This window comes from Canis lupus (genome assembly GCF_048164855.1).
Source record: "Canis lupus baileyi chromosome 34 unlocalized genomic scaffold, mCanLup2.hap1 SUPER_34_unloc_1, whole genome shotgun sequence".
NCBI lineage: Eukaryota > Metazoa > Chordata > Mammalia > Carnivora > Canidae > Canis > Canis lupus.
In genome coordinates this window covers 187,426-207,785 of record NW_027326452.1, presented here as the reverse complement: position 1 = coordinate 207,785, position 20,360 = coordinate 187,426, and the positions used below count along the sequence as shown (strand labels likewise).

Here is a 20,360-nt window from a genome sequence, read left to right as displayed (position 1 = left end):
CTTGCATGATCTTGGGTGATAGAATCTTCCTCTTCACCTAGCTCCAAATCTGGAGTCATTTTTGACTCAACCCTTTCCTTAGTCCTCATACCCAACCACTACACCAAGCCCAGTTTATTCTACTGATACTCACTCACCACATCCACATTTATTTCCTCCTTAAAGAAAACCAGAGAGGGGTGCCTGGGTGGCTCAGTTGGTTATGTGTCCTCCTTGACTTGGGCTCAGGTCATGATCTCAGGGTTGTGAAACTGAGCCCTGAATGGGGCTCTGCGCTGAGTGTTGAGCCGGGTTAAGACTCTCTCTCTCTCTCTCTCTCTCTCTCTCTCTCTCTCTCTCCTCTGCCCCCCCATCCCCTCTCATGCGTACGCTCTCTCTAAAAACAAAACAAAACAAAACAACAGAAAGGAGACATGGGTCCATATGCTGCCTCCACAGTCCCAAGAGGGAGAGCTTAGGATTAGGGCTGCCTCTATATCATGACAGAGTAACTTACAAAAAACAATATCCTGTTCTTTACAGTTATTCTCTGGTAGAAATAACAGGTAGTTAGGAAGGCAAATAGGCAAGATGGAGAGGCCCTCAAGAGACCTTGAGATGAGGAGGAAAGAAAGGGTCTAGGGCTAAAAAACCCTTGTTTTCTTTCTTGGCTTTTCTCTTTCCTGTCCCCTCCCTCTAATAATTTTTATTGCCTTCTTTTTCTAGCACATATAAGCTGTGGGTGGGTGAACAGAGTTTCATCACTTTACATAGCAGAATACAATTCCTAAGTGATTTTTGGGTTATCCATTGGCTTGCCTTAGAAGAAATGATTCAGAATTGCATGTGCAGCTGGCATGTATGTCAATTAAACCATAAACCTTAATAAATTTTAAAACTTTGAGTAGCCTAGAAATTCTCTTTTTAAACTGGCAGTTGTCTCCGCATATGTTATATTTCAGACACTGTATTATGCTACTTAATTTTTACAGTTTAATTTTTTTAAGGCTATACTGACAGCATGTTAGGTTGGGCAAGTCTTGTTCAAGACCAGAATGTATAGATATATAAAGGTCTATGTGCAGAAACTCTCCTACCTGTGTATTGACTAAAGGCAAAGAAAATTTGATGCACAGATTTTTTTGTTAGAGAAAATATGTCTTTAAATTGGTCCTTTGCTATTACAGTTAAGACTGTCAGGTTGTAGTCTAGTTGTTGTTTCAGTCAGCTCCTTTGCTGTTGAGTTCATGCCTCTATTTTGTTATTTAAGTGCTAAGTAAATAATATATTAAGTAGAATTATGAATGCCAGTGATTATTTATGCACTGTACATTTTTAAAATCAATTCAAACTACAGAGCAATTATTTAACTAAGTATGTTTTAATTCTTTAAGAAAAATTCGATCTCCAACTTTTCTGCAGCATAAACCATGCTAACACATAGCTCAACTGCAGCCACGACCCAACAAGTAGGCAGTTTTGTGTGTCCAAATACCCCTCATCAGTGAAACTTTATTGTTATGTAAGTTTCTTTTCAGCCTCCATCTACCTAATTTGGACTAAACCATAAAGTCAACCATACCTTTACAGTCAATCATACCTTTACCGCACCATTCTCGTGAATGGTGATGCAGTTATCTGCATCTTCTGAGAGCTGGTACAAGGCTTGAACTGTTGCTCGATGTACGTTGGCATCATTTGATTTCAGATAACGCACTAATGGAGCCACTGCTTTGTACTCGCCAAAGGCCACTCTATTTCTGCCCCACATACAGCAACGTGAAATAGCTTCTGCTAGATGACGCCTCAGTTTATCATTATTCTGCACAAAGGAAATGAATTGTGGTATATGTATTGCAATGGACCTGTGAGGTCATGTTTCTGTGCTAGATGTTTATTACCCAATAAAATGCCAATGAGTCAAGGGAAAAAGGCTAGCAGGCTGGTCAGATGGTGTCTTGAAGGAAATTAGTATTCTCCTGGTCCCCCATGGGCCAAGGTTCAATCCTGAGTTTTCTTTTTATGGCTTTAAATTTTTTTAAATTTCTTTTTGCTGACTACTGAATGTAGTCAATACACTCAAAAGTGATCAAGTGTCTGGCATTTATTATTTGCTCAAGGATTTATTCCTTTTTGAGCAAGTGCTTTAGTTAAAAAAATAGTTAAAGAATATTGGGCATTCTTACGGGGGGCATTTCACTTTACTGGGATAGGTGATTAACTTTATACCTTTACCCTAGGAATACTTCTACATCAGTAATACACCTTGGTCCCCAAGAGGGAGAAGACAATGCAGCAATGACATGTTTCAGTCTGCCACATTTCTTTCTCTATCCTTTATCCAGACTATATTCTTCTTCTTCTATGTATACTTACTCCTACAGGTATAATATAACTAAACAGGATATAGTTTTCTGTTTATTATATTTTTCTCCTTATTGAGGCAACAACTTGATGTCCTTAAGTGAATTTGGAACTCAGTGTTAGGCTGGCCCTAAAAAGTCTTCTAAACCAAGCATCCTTCCAGTGATGGAATTTTTGCTCTGAGATTTTCCTGCCAAGAGGTAGCCCAAGCTATGCTCAAATACTTCTGGTCATGGTGAAGTCATTATCTCCCAAGGCTGCTTATTCTATCTGGCACAGCCCTGAATAAATAATACAGTGGTTGCCAGAGTCTTCCAGCCCAAGAATGCCATCGATCCAAGCTTTTAAGCCTGGGGAGGAGCATTTATCTTCTTAAGTTGGCATGAACAATTATCTTAAAGATAATGATAATGATGGTGGGGATAGAAGATGATAGCTAATACTTCTACAATAACATTTATGTTTGCTACCACTTTACTTCCCAGTAATAAATAAAAAACAGCCTCTATTTTATAAGGATCTTGCACATAAAATTACACAGTTTGAATACACTTTTGCATTGATTAGTCTCAGAGAAATTAAATGAGGTGACTCAAAATCTCATACTTCATAGGTGATGGATATTAAGCTTGAATCCAGGTCTCTGGACTTTAAGCTTATTTTTTTTTATTATTCCATGATATTTTATGACAATACACACTGAATATAAAAGGATGTTGTTACTTACTGTATTTGCTAGTTTGGACAATAAAGGGACAACTCCAAGATCTGTAATAGCAGCTAAATTTTCTTGATCTTTTGCAATGTTGGTAATAGCAGCACATACACTTGCCAAAACTTCTTTATTATCTGATTTCAGTAAATTGACAATAAGTTCCAAACCACCAACAAAGCAACGAACCATTTCTCCAGCATCCTAGAGAACAATTAAAAACAAAAGATGTTACCAAAAATAATCTTATGATTAATAGTTTTTTAAAAAGTAGAAAGTAATGATAAGGCTGTGAGGTACACTTTTGGCATAAAAAACAAATTCAGTTTATTTCCTTATTATACATATTTCTATGTATGTAAGTATATGTATAATTACACACACAATTCAGTTTCAACAAATATTAATTGAACAACTACTATGTGAGTTACCATGCTAACTACTGGGGATATAGAAGTTAGTAAAATACAGTGGAGTCTTATTATTTGCAGTAGCTGTATTTTATAAAGACATCACAAAAATTGAATTCGTAAATATTGAACCATTGTTTCTAGGGGAAATGCAGCATTAGCTTCCTACACACTTCTGGTCACAATTTTGTCAACTGATCAGTATATAACCTTGTTTTATGTGTGTTTCTGCTTAAAGATTTCTTGTTTCATAAATTGTTAATTCATTAATGTTGAATTTGTAGACACTACACTGTAAGTCATGCCAGAGGGAAGCTTATCTAACACACAAATTTTTTCCCTAAGGCACATCACAGCCTTCTGATGCTTAGGAAGACCAGAGAGCACTGAGGGGGTACTACAATGGCAGCCATGACAAAAAGTGAAATCACCAACAAAACCAACAAAGATATGAAAAATGTGCCATTGAGTAGACTACAAAATGGATGCTTATTAATAAATAGTATGAGAGCTAAGACAAGAAGGCAGAGTGTCATCTTGTTCAACCCCAGCTGAGAATATGCATTTTAGGTGACTCAAATTTTTCACCTCTCTGTGTATGTCCAAGAATGACCACAGAAGTGTTCTAAATATTGATTTGAGGGTTACATTTTAGCAAGTAAGCAAAAATTCCCAAACTGAATTTGTGAAGAATATAGATTAACTGTGTATACCTTTTTGCCATTGTATTACTTGCAATCCAGTGGGGAGTAGGGACATTAAGAAGTATAATGGAGACACCTAGGTGGCTCAGTCTGTTAAACAACCAACTCTTGGGCAGCCGGGGTGGCTCAGCAGTTTAGTGCTGCCTTCAGCCTAGGGTGTGATCCTGGAGACTGACCAGGGATCGAGTCCCATGTCGGGCTCTCTGCATGGAGCCTGCTTCTCCCTCTGCCTGTGTCTCTGCCTCTCTCTCCCTCTCTCTGGTCTCTCATATATAAATAAATAAAATCTTAAAAACAACAACAACAACACAACCAACTCTTGGTTTTGGCTCACATCATGATCTCAGGGTCCTGAAAGAGAGAGCCCTGTGTGGGGCTTTGTGTTCAGTGGGTAGTCTTCTTGAAGTTTCTCTCCCTCTGCCCCTTCCCCCAATTCTCTCTAAAATAAGCAAATAAAAAAAAGGAATAATTATAATGAATAGCACTAAGGGGAAAGATTCAAGGACTGCCACCAAAAGGATGTTTATTAACTAAGTCTAAAAGATGAGGAGTTAACCAGTGTGAAAGGGATTCAGGGTGGAGGAATCATCATGAAACAGAGTGAGAGGAGGTGCCTTTTTTTTAAAGTGCAAAATAGAGCATAAACTTACTAAGATCTTGAAGGGTCTTTATTGTGAGCTTTGGTAGAGAACATGGAGTTCATTTTAAAGGTGCAAGAAAGCCACTCAAAAGGTTTGAGTGTGTGTTGGTGGGAGGGTGGGGAGTGGGGAAGAGGATTTTATCAATTTTGTTTCACAGTAGACCTCTCTGGATTACAGAGTTGAGGTTAGGGCAAAGCCTGGTGCTGGAAACTCAGGCTATTTCACTTCACTAGGTTCAGGTAAGAGGTGGTGGCAGTTTGGATGCAGGTGATGATCTAGCTCTGGAGGAAGGAGTGTGGGTTTGTGAGTGTTGACTGGTGAAGATAAGGACCAGGGACTCAATAATGATTTCCCTGCTCCTAGCTTTACCTAATTGCGTTAATGTTGGGAAGGCAGGGTATTGTTTTGTTTTCTAGAGGTGAGAAAGGATGGTACTTGATATTAGTGGCCTGATTTGAATGAAGTGCCTATGAGACATTTATGTGGAGACATCAGAAGTCAGCTGGATATACTGGTGTTTGGAGCTCAGGGAAGAAAACCAGGCTGGAGTTGTAGATTGGGAAGGCGTCAGCATGAAGTCTGTAACTGAGATAATGTGTGTGAGAGGTGGGGTGTGAGGGATGAGGGCTCTCTGTACCAGAGCCTAGAGAATGGACAGGAAAAGAATTTGTCAGAGGAGCCTGAAAACAGATAGTTGCATGGAAATCTTCACCTCCCCTGATGCATGGCAGTGCCTGTGTGATGACCAATTATTTGGCTCCATGGCTTTCTCAGGTAACAGAAATGAATACTTTTGGAGGGCCAATTACATATTGGAAACTTTGCATAAATTATCTCAGTTAAACTTTGTAATAACCATGGAAAGTAGATATTATTTCCATTTTATTTATTTTTATTTTTTTCTTTTTCTTTTTTAAATTTTTTATTTATTTATGATAGTCACAGAGAGAGAGAGAGAGAGAGGCAGAGACATAGGCAGAGGGAGAAGCAGGCTCCATGCACCGGGAGCCCGACGTGGGATTTGATCCTGGGTCTCCAGGATCGCGCCCTGGGCCAAAGGCAGGCGCCAAACCACTGTGCCACCTAGGGATCCCTTTTTTTAAAAAAATTTTTTATTTATTTATGACACTCACACACACACACAGAGAGAGAGAGGCAGAGGGAGAAATTATTTCCATTTTAGATTTCAAAGATGTTTAGATTTCATAAACTAGACTGTATCCCTCAAGGGGCCATGTTCTAGTTATCTTGGTGAAATTTATAATCATAAACCTGAACATCCCATCCCCATATCCCCCAAATTCTTCTGTAAGGATAAAATCCTTGTGGCATGTGTGCCCCTGGCTTCCCTGTCTCACCTTCTCTGCCTTGATTTCCCTTTTCAACACGCCCCGCCCCATGCAAGCCCTAAGCCAGTACCTAATGCCAATAATTAATAATCAGAATCCTGACACTCATTTTCTGAGAATGGGGTTCATTAAGTCTGGGGTGGGGCCTATAATTTTTTTTTAATTTTAGAAATCTCTCCTGTGATTCTAAACTTCAGTCAGTATTGAAAATACTGCTTGTGCAGGACCTTCAAGTTATTGTCCTCAAACATGCTATGTGCATGTCTCTGTCTTTGTGTATGGCTTTTTTTTTTAAATTTTTTTTATTTATTTATGATAGTCACAGAGAGAGAGGGGGGCAGAGACACAGGCACAGGGAGAAGCAGGCTCCATGCACCGGGAGCCCGACGTGGGATTCGATCCCGGGTCTCCAGGATCGTGCCCTGGGCCAAAGGCAGGCACCAAACCGCTGTGCCACCCAGGGATCCCGTGTATGGCTTTTTTGTCTATTTTCTGACTAGCTTGGAACTTTCCATGTGGTCTCAGCTGCTGACTAAGGTATCATTCTCTTCAGGGAGCTTTCCTGAACTTTGAGTCTGGGTTAAGCTGCTCTTAGTATAATACCTGGTTCTTCTATATTAGAGCACTTACTATTTTCTGCAGTAGTGGCTTATTTGCCTTTGACCTAGAACATAAGTTCCAGGAGGACAGGGGCTCCTTCTGTCTTGTTTATTGCTCTAGGCCCAATTTCTGTGAAGGTTTCTCTGCCAGTTTCTAGAAACCCCATTGAATTAATTTGCAAACTCATAGCTACATAAGGAAGCTTTCACTGAGGACATAAACCAAACTGAACTTCTAGTTATTGGTGAAGGAAGGACCCCAGTCAGGTCCTCCCCAGGTGTAAGTGGAAAGTATCTTTTCCACATCATGTTGTCTCTCCTGATTGCTGTGGGAAGTGTGTGAGCAGTATTACTGGCCTTGTTCCCAGTACCACACTTAAATACAATTTCTGCTAGGACATATGTTCACATTCTGATGTATTAATAAAATTATTTTGAAAATATTTGCCATTTTCCCTAAAATTCTATAAGAAAGCCTTTTATATAAGACAAAAGAAATGACTATACTTTGAATTGTATTCTACATTGCCACCTTCTCACTTCTATGCACTAGGATGCAACCACATTGAAAGATTAAAGTGTTAATTTACTAACCTTCAGTCAAATACACTACATAATTTAATCCAAATTTCCCCTTTGAAGCACTTAGTAGTAGTAGTAGTAGTTGTTGTAGTACTACTTCTAAGGAAAACCTTAGAGAAGTGAATTAGTATGTGGAAAGTGAGATGATAAATGGCACAGTGTGTCTGAATCCATGTCTGCTTGACTCCAAAGCCACTCAACAATACTGCTGTTATGTAAACCCCTACCACACACGTGGTCTGGATGAAATAAATTCATAATCCTAACCACATACTTGGTCCAGATGTACATGTAAACTCAAAAGCAAAAACAATGGCTCTCAGAATTTCAGGGAACTTCAAAAGTGTAGCCCCAAAACTTCAAGTGACATTATGTGTATCAATAAGCTAATTTACTTGTCAATTATGAAGTTATAGAACAATTCTTTTTCTCTAGAAAGACTAGAGGATTATCAGGAAGATGATGGTGGCATAGTTTTTTAATCTTCCTAAAGAAACAGAGAAATTAGTGGCAGCAAAACAAAAATACAGAAACTCTAGATGACAAGGTATCTTCAAAGATCCCCAAGAATACACAGATTGGGACAAACTACCAAAACTACATGCTGTAAGAAACCAGAAATCTACAGAGAGAAGGCAGAAGGACTTGTGAAGGCCCTAGAACCAGGGAGTCCAGGCTGCCACCAGGTCTCACTGGAAAGCTCTGGAAAGCTCAGGAGCAGCCCCAATGGACTTTCTGGGCTCTGATTAATAGATAAGACCAACATGTCTCCAGGTCTGACAGTGCTGTAGCATTCTGTGGTCTGAGTTCTGTGAATCCATAATACCAACAATTGAAAGTAGTGGTTAAAGTCCTGTACTAAGGAAGAACTACTGGGAGTTGCATCCAAACAGGAAGACAGGGATAATGGGATGAAGGAATGATACAGTCCAGGTAAAAAGGGGTGAGGGGAAGCAAAGGAGCCTGAGTCTCCTCTCCATCACTTGGAAAATAAGAGGAGTGAGATCTTGAGAAGCATGAAATTAGAAAAACAACTCTGGTCCACACTTCCCTCCTAAAACACCATGAAAACTCATTTCACTTAAAACTGAGCAAAACAAAAAGATTACAGTCAATTCCATATGGAGTTAATATAAGAAAAAGAATGAGCTGAAAGAAAATCACAGAAGCAATGAAAAAATACCAATTAGAATTATCAAAGCTCATGAATTAGGTGATTAGTAAAAAACCAATCTTAAAGGCAGGTGTAACTTATCTGCAAAGGATTAGAAATGAAAGAAAAAGTCATTTTGAAAATGAAGAGTAAACTAGAAGGAATGCAAAAACAAAAACAAAAAAAACTAGAAGGAATGCAAAAATGAATATACATAATAGGTAATATCTTTAAATAAACAGAATATGTGAAGAGTCTAAAATGATGGGGGGAAAGCTAACAAAAACTTCAGGAGACTAGGCAGAGAAAATAACACACACATAGTAAGTCCTGAAGAAGGAAACAAAACATAATAATAGAGAAAATTTTTAAAACTATGATTTAAGAAACCTGAAATAAATAGAATCTGAGAGTATATTGGAAAGTCACCATATACACCTGGGAAAATTGGCCCAAAATGTGCTAACATAGAGAAATATTCTAGTACAACTGCTGGACTTTAATAAAAAAGAAAAAAAAATTATTTGGTCATCTAAGCAAAAAGACCAGGTCACTTCTAAGGGAAAGAATAAGATATTATCTTTAGCCTTTTCAGTAGTGATGTTTTTATGCTGAGGGAAAGAGAATAACATATGCAGACTATCTCAAGAGAAAATGTGAATCAATGTTTTAATATCCAGCCAAAATGACCTTCAAGTATAAAACTGTTATAAATGTGGAAGACTCCAGGGAATGTGAACACAGGCCCTTCTGAGGAATCGACTTGAGACTGACAGATCTCCAAAAAGACTAGAAAGACATTGACAAAAGGATGGAAGGTTTCTTAAAATGCTCTAAGGCTTCATTTCCTTCAGGATGAGGTTTAAGTCATTAGCATGATTCAAGTGTTTTCCCAGTCTGGCTCAACCTTACCTTCTGGTCTTTTTTTTTTTTTTTTTTTTATTATTATTTTTTTATTTTATTACCTTCTGGTCTTACTTCTAAGTGTATACTTTTGTATAAACTATTTTGCAGCCTCTAGGCTTACTGGTGTTCCCTAAAGTGCCATGTTCTTTTACATTTGTGCCTATGTCACTTTCTTTACCTGGATGCCCTTCTAAGCTCCCAGAAAATCCTACTCAGCCCTGAAAAGTGACTCCTTTTAATAGCAGCTTAAATAATATTTCCCCCATAAAATCCACCCCCTCCCCTTCTTAGTATGGTACTCCTACCCTCCACATTTCTGAAGCTGCTTTCCTCTCAAATCCATTCCTTCATTCTCCCATATTTGCCACAACTTGATTTTGCTTGAGTGTCTAACTGTCACACAGAAGCACTTGGAGAAAGTGCTTCTATGCCTCAGAGGTAATTCTTGACTGGCCTAAGCCTATCATGGAAGTCTCATTCCCTTGACCATTATTTGTTTAGGGCTGGGCTAGATATGGCCCAGTTATGATCAGTGAGTTCTGAGATAATGTCACCCAGGAATCCTCTGGAAGTTTTCCTGTTTATAATAATCATCACAGGTCATATTGAGAATGACAGAGCCTGGAATCAACCAGGCCTAAAATCCACTTTGGCCATTTAAAACCAATGGCATTTGTAGCAACAGTTTTCATTCTATTGTAATGATTTTCTTTTTTTTTTTTTTTAATTTTTATTTATTTATGATAGTCACAGAGAGAGAGAGAGAGAGAGGCAGAGACACAGGCAGAGGGAGAAGCAGGCTCCATGCACCGGGAGCCCGACGTGGGATTCGATTCCGGGTCTCCAGGATCGTGCCCTGGGCCAAAGGCAGGCGCCAAACCGCTGCGCCACCCAGGGATCCCTTGTAATGATTTTCTAATGGGTCCTTTCCCCGTTATTTGTGAGCTCTTTAAGAACAGAGCTGTCTGGTCTTGTTCTTTGTTTCTCATTTGGAATGTGGTCTAATGTCTGTCACAGAGTAGACTTTCTTTTAAGAAAATTATTTATTTATTCATGAAAGACAGAGAGAGAGAGAGAGAGAGAGAGAGAGAGGCAGAGGGAGAAGCAGGCTCCCTGGGGGAATCTGATGTGGAACTTGATCCCAGGACCCCAGGGCATGACCTGAGCCAAAGGCCTGAGCCACTCAGGTGCCCCTCACACAGGAGACTTCCAATAAATGTTTGACGAATTGTGAAAAAAATAAAAATAATGAGGGAACTATGACTTTAGGATACTTAGCCACAGTCACAAATACTAAAAAGCAAAGACCATTAATTATGTATTGATAGTATAACTATGTAAAAGTAATCTAAGTGGGTAAGACCAATTCAACCTCACAGTCTTCCTGGTTGTCTTGCTGCTTTATCAGTAGAGACAGTGAGTCACAGCGCTGGGGCCATACTGGAAGAAATAACAAAAGTGATCACATCTGCTTCTGCTCCAAGAACTTCCTAAGGTGCATGGTATGAGATAGAGGGAGCCAAAATCTCAATGAGATCATGGGCATGGCTCACCAAGGTCTTATAATGTTTACAATCTGTGGGACAGTGAAATGTTAGACTCAAGCCTACAGGTCCTGCCAAAGTTTGTTTATTTGCTTGGAAGGTGAGATTTCTCTCTCTCTCTCTCTCTCTCTCTTTTTCCCTTTTAGGTTTAAAGATTCTAAACATACGACATCTTGACTCACATAGTTTCTATGGAAAGGGAGACAGTATATTTGAGAATGGAAAAAGTAATTATTCTGCCAAAACTGTCTTTCACTAATGCTAAACAACTGGGCAAATTTAACACATTTTCCACCTTCTCACATATCTTAAAAACTAGGCCTTGCCAACTCGCCACTGGTGTGATATTGGTTGTGCACAATTCACATTTTCATCTGTCATGCAAAAACCCCCAATTAGAATAATAATAGTAATAACAATGAAAACAGTCTAGCTTTTTGCAGTTTACAAAGGATTTCCACAAAGCTATCTCCTTTGATCCTCACAGCTCTGCCTTTGGGAGGCATGATACACCTCCCCCCCTTTTATAAGATGGGAAGGGTCAAGGTTCATGAATAGTTAGTGACAAAACTAAAAATCCACTTTATGTTTCCTGATTTCTCATTTCTGCTATACGCTGTGTGCTTAGACCAGAAAATACCAACAATTATATCTACCAGATTAGACCTAGTTATAAACAGTGAGAAGAGTCTTCACAATTTAGAGGATTAAAAATTCCAAAGAGATGAAGCTACTTTGCCAATGACAGTCCATAAGACAAACAAAACAGTAATTGAAAGAGAGAATATGAAACACCTTTATAATGCTATTAAAGCTTGAATGTGTAATCAAGCAGGAAAAAGTGTCAAGTTCAAATTAACCGAAGTTAAGTCAAATACACAAAATAGGACGAAAAATGTAAAGTAACAAAATACTTTTGGTTAAAATTCAACTAATAGGAAAATATTAAGGTGTTATTTACAGATTAATGAATAAAACAGAAAATTGGATGTTTGGGCATAGAGCAATTATACTAATGGGTATGAAATTCCTTCTCTTGCCTCCAGCGAAAAGAACTGGCAGTTTTCTGATGAGGTGAGATATACATAATGCAACTTTAAAGCACATACAAGGCAAGCATAACATGACTTAAGAACAAAAATTTTTAACCAGAAGGGCTATAAAAATACTGTTTTATGCCATACAGAAACCATACAATGCATAATACAGTATTTGAAAAAGATTTAAAAATAGCACATTGCATATAAAAAATTCCAAAAATGCTACTTTCACATTAGAACAGCATGTCAGAGAAACCAAAACTGAACAGGCAAATCTTGTCCTAAAAGTATATTCATTACATCAAATGCTTTAAAAATTTTAAATACAACATATATACACAAGGAGAACAGGCTGTTTGTGTCGCTCTGTCACACAGTAAGATCCTTGTTCTGTTTCTAGGAGTTAACAAGTCCAACAGCTAAAAAAAATTTACTGATTTAGAACTACCTTCAACTTTCAAATGCAGTTCTTCAAAAATCAAGGTGAGGATATCAGTTATTACCTTTTCTTTTCATTCTAAACTGAAGTAAAAGTAAATTAATTTCAGGTAAAATAATTGATTCACTCCTCAGAGTGTAGATTTGCATGGCTGAAAATGCATTGTACCTTGAGGGTAGCTCTATCAAATTAAATCACAAAAAAAAAAGAACAAATTTAATGGTTTTGATTTTCTCTACTTCCCAAGCCTAATTTATGATAATTTTCTTAAATATCACAGTTTTCTGTGATATCTTCCTATGTCCTGTGTTGATTCTGTTTTAGATACATTATTATATTAATAAGGAGGTCTAAATTGTGAGAAACCATTGTGTATCCTATTCAGAGGCTTAGAGAGTTAATTAAATGACATTCTTAAATGATGACTTTGAAAAAAGCATATAATTAGTACAAAAAGCTGAACAAATGTAAGTCAAATTATCATAAAATAGCTATTATATAAATATATGTGTGCATATATATGCATTTAATTTTTAATATTAGATATATATATTTTTAAATAATGGCTTTAATTGTCATTTTGAATATATGGTAAGGGAAAGTGTACTTTAATTAAATATACATCATACCAGTGATGCTGGCAAGGCTGAGTTAATCCTAATATTGATAACTATAAAAAATATTTTGTACATGATAAGACAATGAGAGAAAAAAAGCAATCCCTTTGAAACAAAACTAAATATATATATATATATATATTCACAGTGGTTTGTATAAACAGTATGCACTTCATGACAAAAACATGTACAGATTGAGCACCCTAGGGCTCTCTATATCCTAAAGAAAATGAGCATTTACATTATTCATGGATTGAACTGAATTTTAAAAAGATCAATTGTACACTTACCCCTTAGGATAAAATGTTCTGGGTTGTACAACTTTAACACCATCATTAAAGTTGTTTGCAAAAGGAATACAGAATTAAAAAAACAAAACTTGGGATCCCTGGGTGGCGCAGCGGTTTGGCGCCTGCCTTTGGCCCAGGGCGCGATCCTGGAGACCCGGGATCGAATCCCACGTCGGGCTCTCGGTGCATGGAGCCTGCTTCTCCCTCTGCCTGTGTCTCTGCCTCTCTCTCTCTCCTCTCTGTGTATTCTCATGAATAAATAAATAAAATCTTAAAAAAAAAAAAAAAAAAAACTTTTTTTCTTGGGAGTGGAGAGTCTTTCATTTGCTGTTATAACCAGCAAATACCATTCATTAACTCAAAAAATGGAAGAGGGGGCCCCCTAAACACTATTTGAGCAAGCTGACCAATATACATTACAGTTTTAAAAATGAAAGTTATATGCTCTATGTTACAAGTCCCAACTAGGCAGTGTCAGAATGACATCTATTTCTTTTTTTTTTTTTTTTTTTATGACATCTATTTCTTTGCTTGCTTTGTGATCATACCCCTTGGAGGTGTTATAGGTCACGTGGCATTTGGCTTCTTTTTCTCTGCAGGCTTTAAAATATGAAAAGAACTCATTAGAGTCTCGACCACACTCATCATGGCACCTGCATTGTCAAAGTCTCCAAAATAATTGGGTTCAGGAAACAGAGTGACCAACTGCGTCTTTGCAAGAAATTCATATCCATCTTCAACCACCTGATGGGCTCTACATAGAAGATCCAAATCATGCTTATGGAGAAATTTTGCAACCACTTCTACACCAAATGTGAAGGACACTCCTCTGTCATTTTCATCTCAGCCTAAGACATCTTTAAGGGGGTCAGACCAGAAAAGATTACAAAGACCCTGATCTGGTACATCAGTTGGTCACGTAATTTGCCGAATCTGCTCCATAGATCAAAGATCTGGTGATAAACCTCTGTGACAGCAGAGTATCTTCTCATCCACGATGGCTGGTATCGGTAAACAGTTAAAGCAGTATTCATCATAAAATCCATAAATTCTATTGATGCTGGCACACTCATGTTTTCCTCTGAGAAGAAAGAATTCTCAAGATATTTGATTTTGTAAGCCAGTGAGGGGCAGGTAGTCTCCGATGACTGCTTCCCCTGTCCCCAAGGCACCGTTGCTTTCTGGTGGGAAAGTTGAAGCAAATCATAGTCTTGCCCGTGGATATCACCACTATTGTGAGTGGCGCTTCAAGGCCTAGTAGGATAGGCTGACCGAGAAGGATCTCTCAGGACTTTACGCACAGTCCTCGGATTTCATTCTCCTGTAGCTGGACTTTCTTACCAGGCTTGGACCCTCTCACTTCCTGCAGCCATTGGATGATGCTGTTGACGTTGAGTTTATCCCCCCTAACTGCCCCGCTCTCTGCTTCCTCCTTCTCTCCTCACCGGAACCATGAGAAGCAATATTAGATATATTTACAACTTCTTCCCACTTGTACTCAATAACACACAGTTGTCAAGCAACTTCAGGTTAAAATCCAGTCAGATGCCTCTGAACAGTGAGTTGCAAGGACCACACTAAGAATGACACTTGAAACCATAATCTTGACAGGAAAAAAAAAAAAGTTTAACTACATGAAATACTATTTAAAAAAACCAAGAGTCTCTCATTTATGGAGAGACCGTTTTCAAAAGGTTTACTTGTTTGGTCTATTACATCACATTTTTTCTGTAAATATGTGGTTAATATCTCAGTTTGATAGATAAGAGTCTATTTAACTCATAACCAACCTGAAAAATAACATACTAATGGCAACTAATCTACATTTTCATGAATGGTCTTCTAATATTTGAAGCCAGATATCTTGTCTACCTTATCTTCTGTGATGTGTACCTTTAATTTTCACATGAAATGACTTTCATGGGTCTCCTCTCTCTTTTTTATCAAAGTTTCTCTTAAAACACACCCAGCGTTTAACACAACATGGTCAGATGTGGTCTGACTAGAGGAGAGTGCATAGGAATTCCTATCTTCTGTGAAATAGATATAGTATTTCTGCTAGTGTGGCCAATCACACCTACTATTTCAGCAGTTACATTGCCCTATTTGTTCACATTAAGCTTTGTCAGCCAAAATCCCTGTATCATTTCTAAGTGAATTATTATACAGCCAGTACTCCCACATCCTGCATTTATGGGATTTCCAGCTTCCTTTTATTGCATAAAATGGACTGAGCAATTTTCATATAAAAGAGAGAAGCTTTTAGATGTAAATTTCACTTTGTAAAAATGTATTTCTATGTAAAACTTAGAAAAACCAAGGGAACCATCTGGATATTTTGAGGTAAGTAATTTATCTAAGCATTCTTAGAGGTAGAAAAAAATATTTTTTTGAGGCAGTAGTTCTCAAACTGTGTTTCACATTAGAATTCCAAGGGGGAATTTTTAACTTTCTCTAAGCTCAAGCTGGACCTCATACCAATTAAATCTAAGTGTATGGTGGTGGGAGTCAGCAACCATACATATCTCTAGATGACTCCAATATATACCAAAGTTTGAAAACTACTGGTTTAAGAGTGTAAGTCGTATAATGAGAACACATGGGGGGCACATCTAAGTTTCATCACTATTAGTTATAAAGCCTTGAGCAAGTTACATAACTTCACTTCAGTTTCATCATCTATGAAATGGAGCTAGTATTTACCTCCTGAAGGTTGTTAAAAGGATACATATAAAGCATATAACAAGGTGCCTGGCATATAATAGCTGTTACTAGTGTTATTTTTCTAATATTTTGAGAATGTATATGTTACCAATAGTTGGCACAACAAAATACCAACTTAAGGAATAAGCACATGAAATTTATTTTATTCCACATGTCATTCACCCTTATGAATATATTCAATATATATAACTCAAGTAGCAACATTTTTACTACATGTCAGTCCTGTTTTAAGAGCCAAATGGGAATGAGTTGTCAAAAAAATATGTCCTTGAGTATAATTAGATAATAAATTTGTTTATTTTATTAAAATCACTTTCATTCATGTATTCATTCATTTGGCAAATTAGGAGCCTCATAAATGTTAAGATACTATTTTATGTTGTGGAATTCAAAATAAATAATTTGGTTTCAGGCAGGGCAGCCCGGGTGGCTCAGCGGTTTTGCTTCAGCCCAGGGCATGATCTTGGAGACCCGGGATGGAGTCCCATGTCGGGCTCTTTGTATGGAGACTGCTTCTCCCTCTGCCTGTGTCTCTGCCTCTCTCTTTCTCTCTCTCTGTGTCTCTCATGAATTAATAAATAAAATCTAAAAAATAAAAATAAAAAAAATAATTTGGTTTCATATTATAATCATCTGGAGTGATTTTTTTTGAAGATTTATTTATTTTAGAAAAAGAGAGAAAGAGAGCATACACATGTGGTGGAAGAAGTGGGGGGCAGAGAGAGAGAATCTCAAGCAGACTCCCTGCTGAGCATGGAGCCTGATCCCAGAACTCTGAGAATCATGACTTGAGCTGAAATCTAGTCAGACACTTAACTGAGTCACCCAGGTGCCCCCTGGAGTCATTTTTTTTTTTTTTAGAAATATGAATGCCTAGGCCATAGTCTCAATACATAGAATGGGGATGGGGCTCTTGCATGAGAATATATTTTTTAAAGCTCTGAAGGCAATGTGCATCTAGAATAGAGAATGACTGATGTGCACAATTCAGACTGTGTTGCTATTACAAAGTCAGTACATGGATGATGATCTGAAATGCCCACATTTAGTTTAAGAATAGATGAGGGAGGGATCCCTTGGTGGCGCAGCGGTTTAGCGCCTGCCTTTGGCCCAGGGTGCGATCCTGGAGACCCGGGATCGAATCCCACGTCGGGCTCCTGGTGCATGGAGCCTGCTTCTCCCTCTGCCTGTGTCTCTGCCTCTCTCTCTCTCTCTGTGACTATCATAAATAAAATAATAATAATAATAATAATAATTAATAATAATAATAGTAAAAGAATAGATGAGGGAGGGTGCTTCTGGAATCTTCTATAAGAATGAGAACAGTAGCAAAAATTGGCAAAAGTAATTTCTTTAGAACTCTAGAATATAATGAAAAGTTCATAATTCAGCATGTTTATGCAAGAAAAATGGCTTGATCTCAGTAAGAACAATAAGTTTTGTGGCATTTAAAAACTTTCCCTATTCCCACCTCCCTCTCCCCAGCTTGATAGTAGCTAGAAACTATGTTATCTGAGAATACCTGTAGCCTAGCAACCATAGGAGGAGAAGAATGTGTTTGGAGCTCCGCCTAAAGCTCTATCCCAACAGAACACTTGTGATTTGACTTTTTTTTTTAATTTATTTTTTATTGGTGTTCAATTTACTAACATACAGAATAACCCCCAGTGCCCGTCACCCATTCACTCCCACCCCCCACCCTTCTCCCCTTCTACCACCCCTAGTTCGTTTCCCAGAGTTAGCAGTCTTTACGTTCTGTCTCCCTTTCTGATATTTCCCGCACATTTCTTTTCCCTTCCCTTATATTCCCTTTCACTATTATTTATATTCCCCAAATGAATGAGAACATATAATGTTTGTCCTTCTCTGATTGACTTACTTCACTCAGCATAATACCCTCCAGTTCCATCCACGTTGAAGCAAATGGTGGGTATTTGTCATTTCTAATAGCTGAAGAATATTCCATTGTATACATAGACCACATCTTCTTTATCCATTCATCTTTCGTTGGACACCGAGGCTCCTTCCACAGTTTGGCTATCGTGGCCATTGCTGCTATAAACATCGGGGTGCAGGTGTCCCGGCGTTTCATTGCATTTGTATCTTTGGGGTAAATCCCCAACAGTGCAATTGCTGGGTCATAGGGCAGGTATATTTTTAACTGTTTGAGGAACCTCCACACAGTTTTCCAGAGTGGCTGCACCAGTTCACATTCCCACCAACAGGGCAAGAGGGTTCCCTTTTCTCCGCATCCTCTCCAACATTTGTTGTTTCCTGCCTTGTTAATTTGCCCCATTCTCGCTGGTGTGAGGTGGTATCTCATTGTGGTTTTGATTTGTATTTCCCTGATGGCAAGTGATGCAGAGCATTTTCTCATACGCATGTTGGTCATGTCTATGTCTTCCTCTGTGAGATTTCTGTTCATGTCTTTTGCCCATTTCATGATTGGATTGTTTGTTTCTTTGGTGTTGAGTTTAATAAGTTCTTTATAGATCTTGGAAACTAGCCCTTTATCTGATATGTCGTTTGCAAATATCTTCTCCCATTCTGTAGGTTGTCTTTAATGGCAAGTTCTAAGAAAAGCTCCAAAGCTTTGTCTTTACCTCAGGGCTTATTCATTAAGGAAAGCCCTATTCTCAAGGCGTGTCATAAAAACTATCAGTGGCAATTATTTAACATAAAACCTGTTTGATATGGTAATATCAGTTCATCAGTTCGGACAAATGAGAGGCTGGCCCAAACATAATTAAAAAGGAAAATTTTAAAAATGGGATGTCCATAGAGGGCTTTGAAAAACTCCAACATTTTTGTGGGGATCTGAAATGCCACATATAAGTGAAGGGCATGTGTATGGTCAGAAAATACCTGAGATGGCCCTAAATGCTCATCTCTGGCTGACTTTGAGGCTCTACACAAGCAGAAATAAAGGGGAAAGTTGCAAACTGTTGGAGTGTTCAATGTGTGCCATAAAGTATACACAGAACACCTCATTAAGGATGAGAAACCTACTGGTGAAAAGAATTTAAGGAAATTTCTGTTAACTCATTTGCTGACCAGTAACTCATTTGCTCAGTAACTGAGCAGAAATCTCAGTGGCCATACTGACAAAGAATAGACATTATAGAATTAGTACAAGAAAGTAACTAACAAAGAAACAAAAGCAAAAACAGCAACACATAGCAAAAATACAACCCCTGAGAAGGAGGAAATCTGATTTCCAGAGTTTCTACATTGTATTATTTAAAATACTAAGTTCTTTCCAAAAAAAATTATGAGACATACAAAGAAAGGGGAATGTTTACCACAAAATATAACCAAAGAAAGAAATCAGTCAATAAAACTGGACCCTAAGGAAGCCCGTACCATCTTGGATTTAATAAAGGCTTTAAATCAGCTATTAAAAATAAGTTCCAGGAACTAAAGGAAACCATGCCTAAACAACTAAATTTGAGACCGTATCTCAGGAAGTAGAGAATATTAATAAAGGGATTGAAATTACATATAAAAAAGAATCATTAGAGGGCAGCCCAGGTGGCTCACCTGTTTAGCGCCGCCTTCAGCCCAGGGTGTGATCCTGGAGACCTGGGATCAAGTCCCACATCGGGCTCCCTGCATGGAGCCTGTTTCTCCCTCTGCCTCTCTCTCTCTCTCTCTCTGTCTGTCTCTCATGAATAAATAAATATACTCTTTAAAAAAAAGGAATCATTAGAAATTCTTCAGTTGAAAAGTACAGTAATTGAATTGGAATTCACTTCATGGGACCAATAGCAGATTTCAGCATGTAAAAGAGAGACTCAATGAACTTGATTTATTGAGACCCAATGAATCTGATAGGCCAATCAGACTATCCAGTCTTCAGAAACAAAAGAAAATGAAGAAAAATGAACACATCATCAGAGATCTATAAAACAGCATCAAGCATACCATTCTACATATATGGGAGTTTTGGAAGAAGAGGAGAGACACAAGGGGCCAAAAGAATTTTTTTTTTTAAATTTTTATTTATTTATGATAGTCACAGAGAGAGAGAGAGGCGCAGAGACACAGGCAGAGGGAGAAGCAGGCTCCATGCACCGGGAGCCCGACGTGGGATTCGATCCCGGGTCTCCAGGATCGCGCCCTGGGCCAAAGGCAGGTGCCAAACCACTGCGCCACCCAGGGATCCCCAAAAGAATATTTGAAGAAATAATGGCAATCACTTCTCGAATCTGATGAAAAACTTTAACCTATATATTCATGTATCTTAATGAATTCCAAGTAGGATAAACTACCACAGACTAACTAATATAAACTGTATAGGAGCTCTG

General features: G+C 38.1%; 1 protein-coding gene and 1 pseudogene across 11 annotated transcripts in view; both read right to left on the bottom strand.

Moving 5' to 3' along the window:
- Nucleotides 1-774: 774 nt before the first annotated feature.
- The window catches only part of LOC140629666 (outer dynein arm-docking complex subunit 2-like), a 172,821-nt gene continuing 153,235 nt past the window's right edge, over nt 775-20,360 (bottom strand). For 10 of the 11 annotated variants that reach the window (XM_072819187.1, XM_072819192.1, XM_072819189.1 and 7 more), the window contains 2 exons: nt 3,071-3,259; nt 775-1,801 (listed from right to left, as the gene is read on the bottom strand). In XM_072819187.1, the coding sequence (XP_072675288.1) occupies nt 1,574-1,801; nt 3,071-3,259 (417 nt within the window). In that variant the 3' untranslated portion in view covers nt 775-1,573. Of the gene's footprint in view, nt 1,802-3,070; nt 3,260-10,771; nt 10,840-20,360 lie in introns of those variants that run through there. The other variant, XM_072819195.1, reaches the window with a different exon arrangement.
- LOC140629665 (serine/threonine-protein phosphatase PP1-gamma catalytic subunit pseudogene) lies at nt 13,637-18,858 on the bottom strand (annotated as a pseudogene).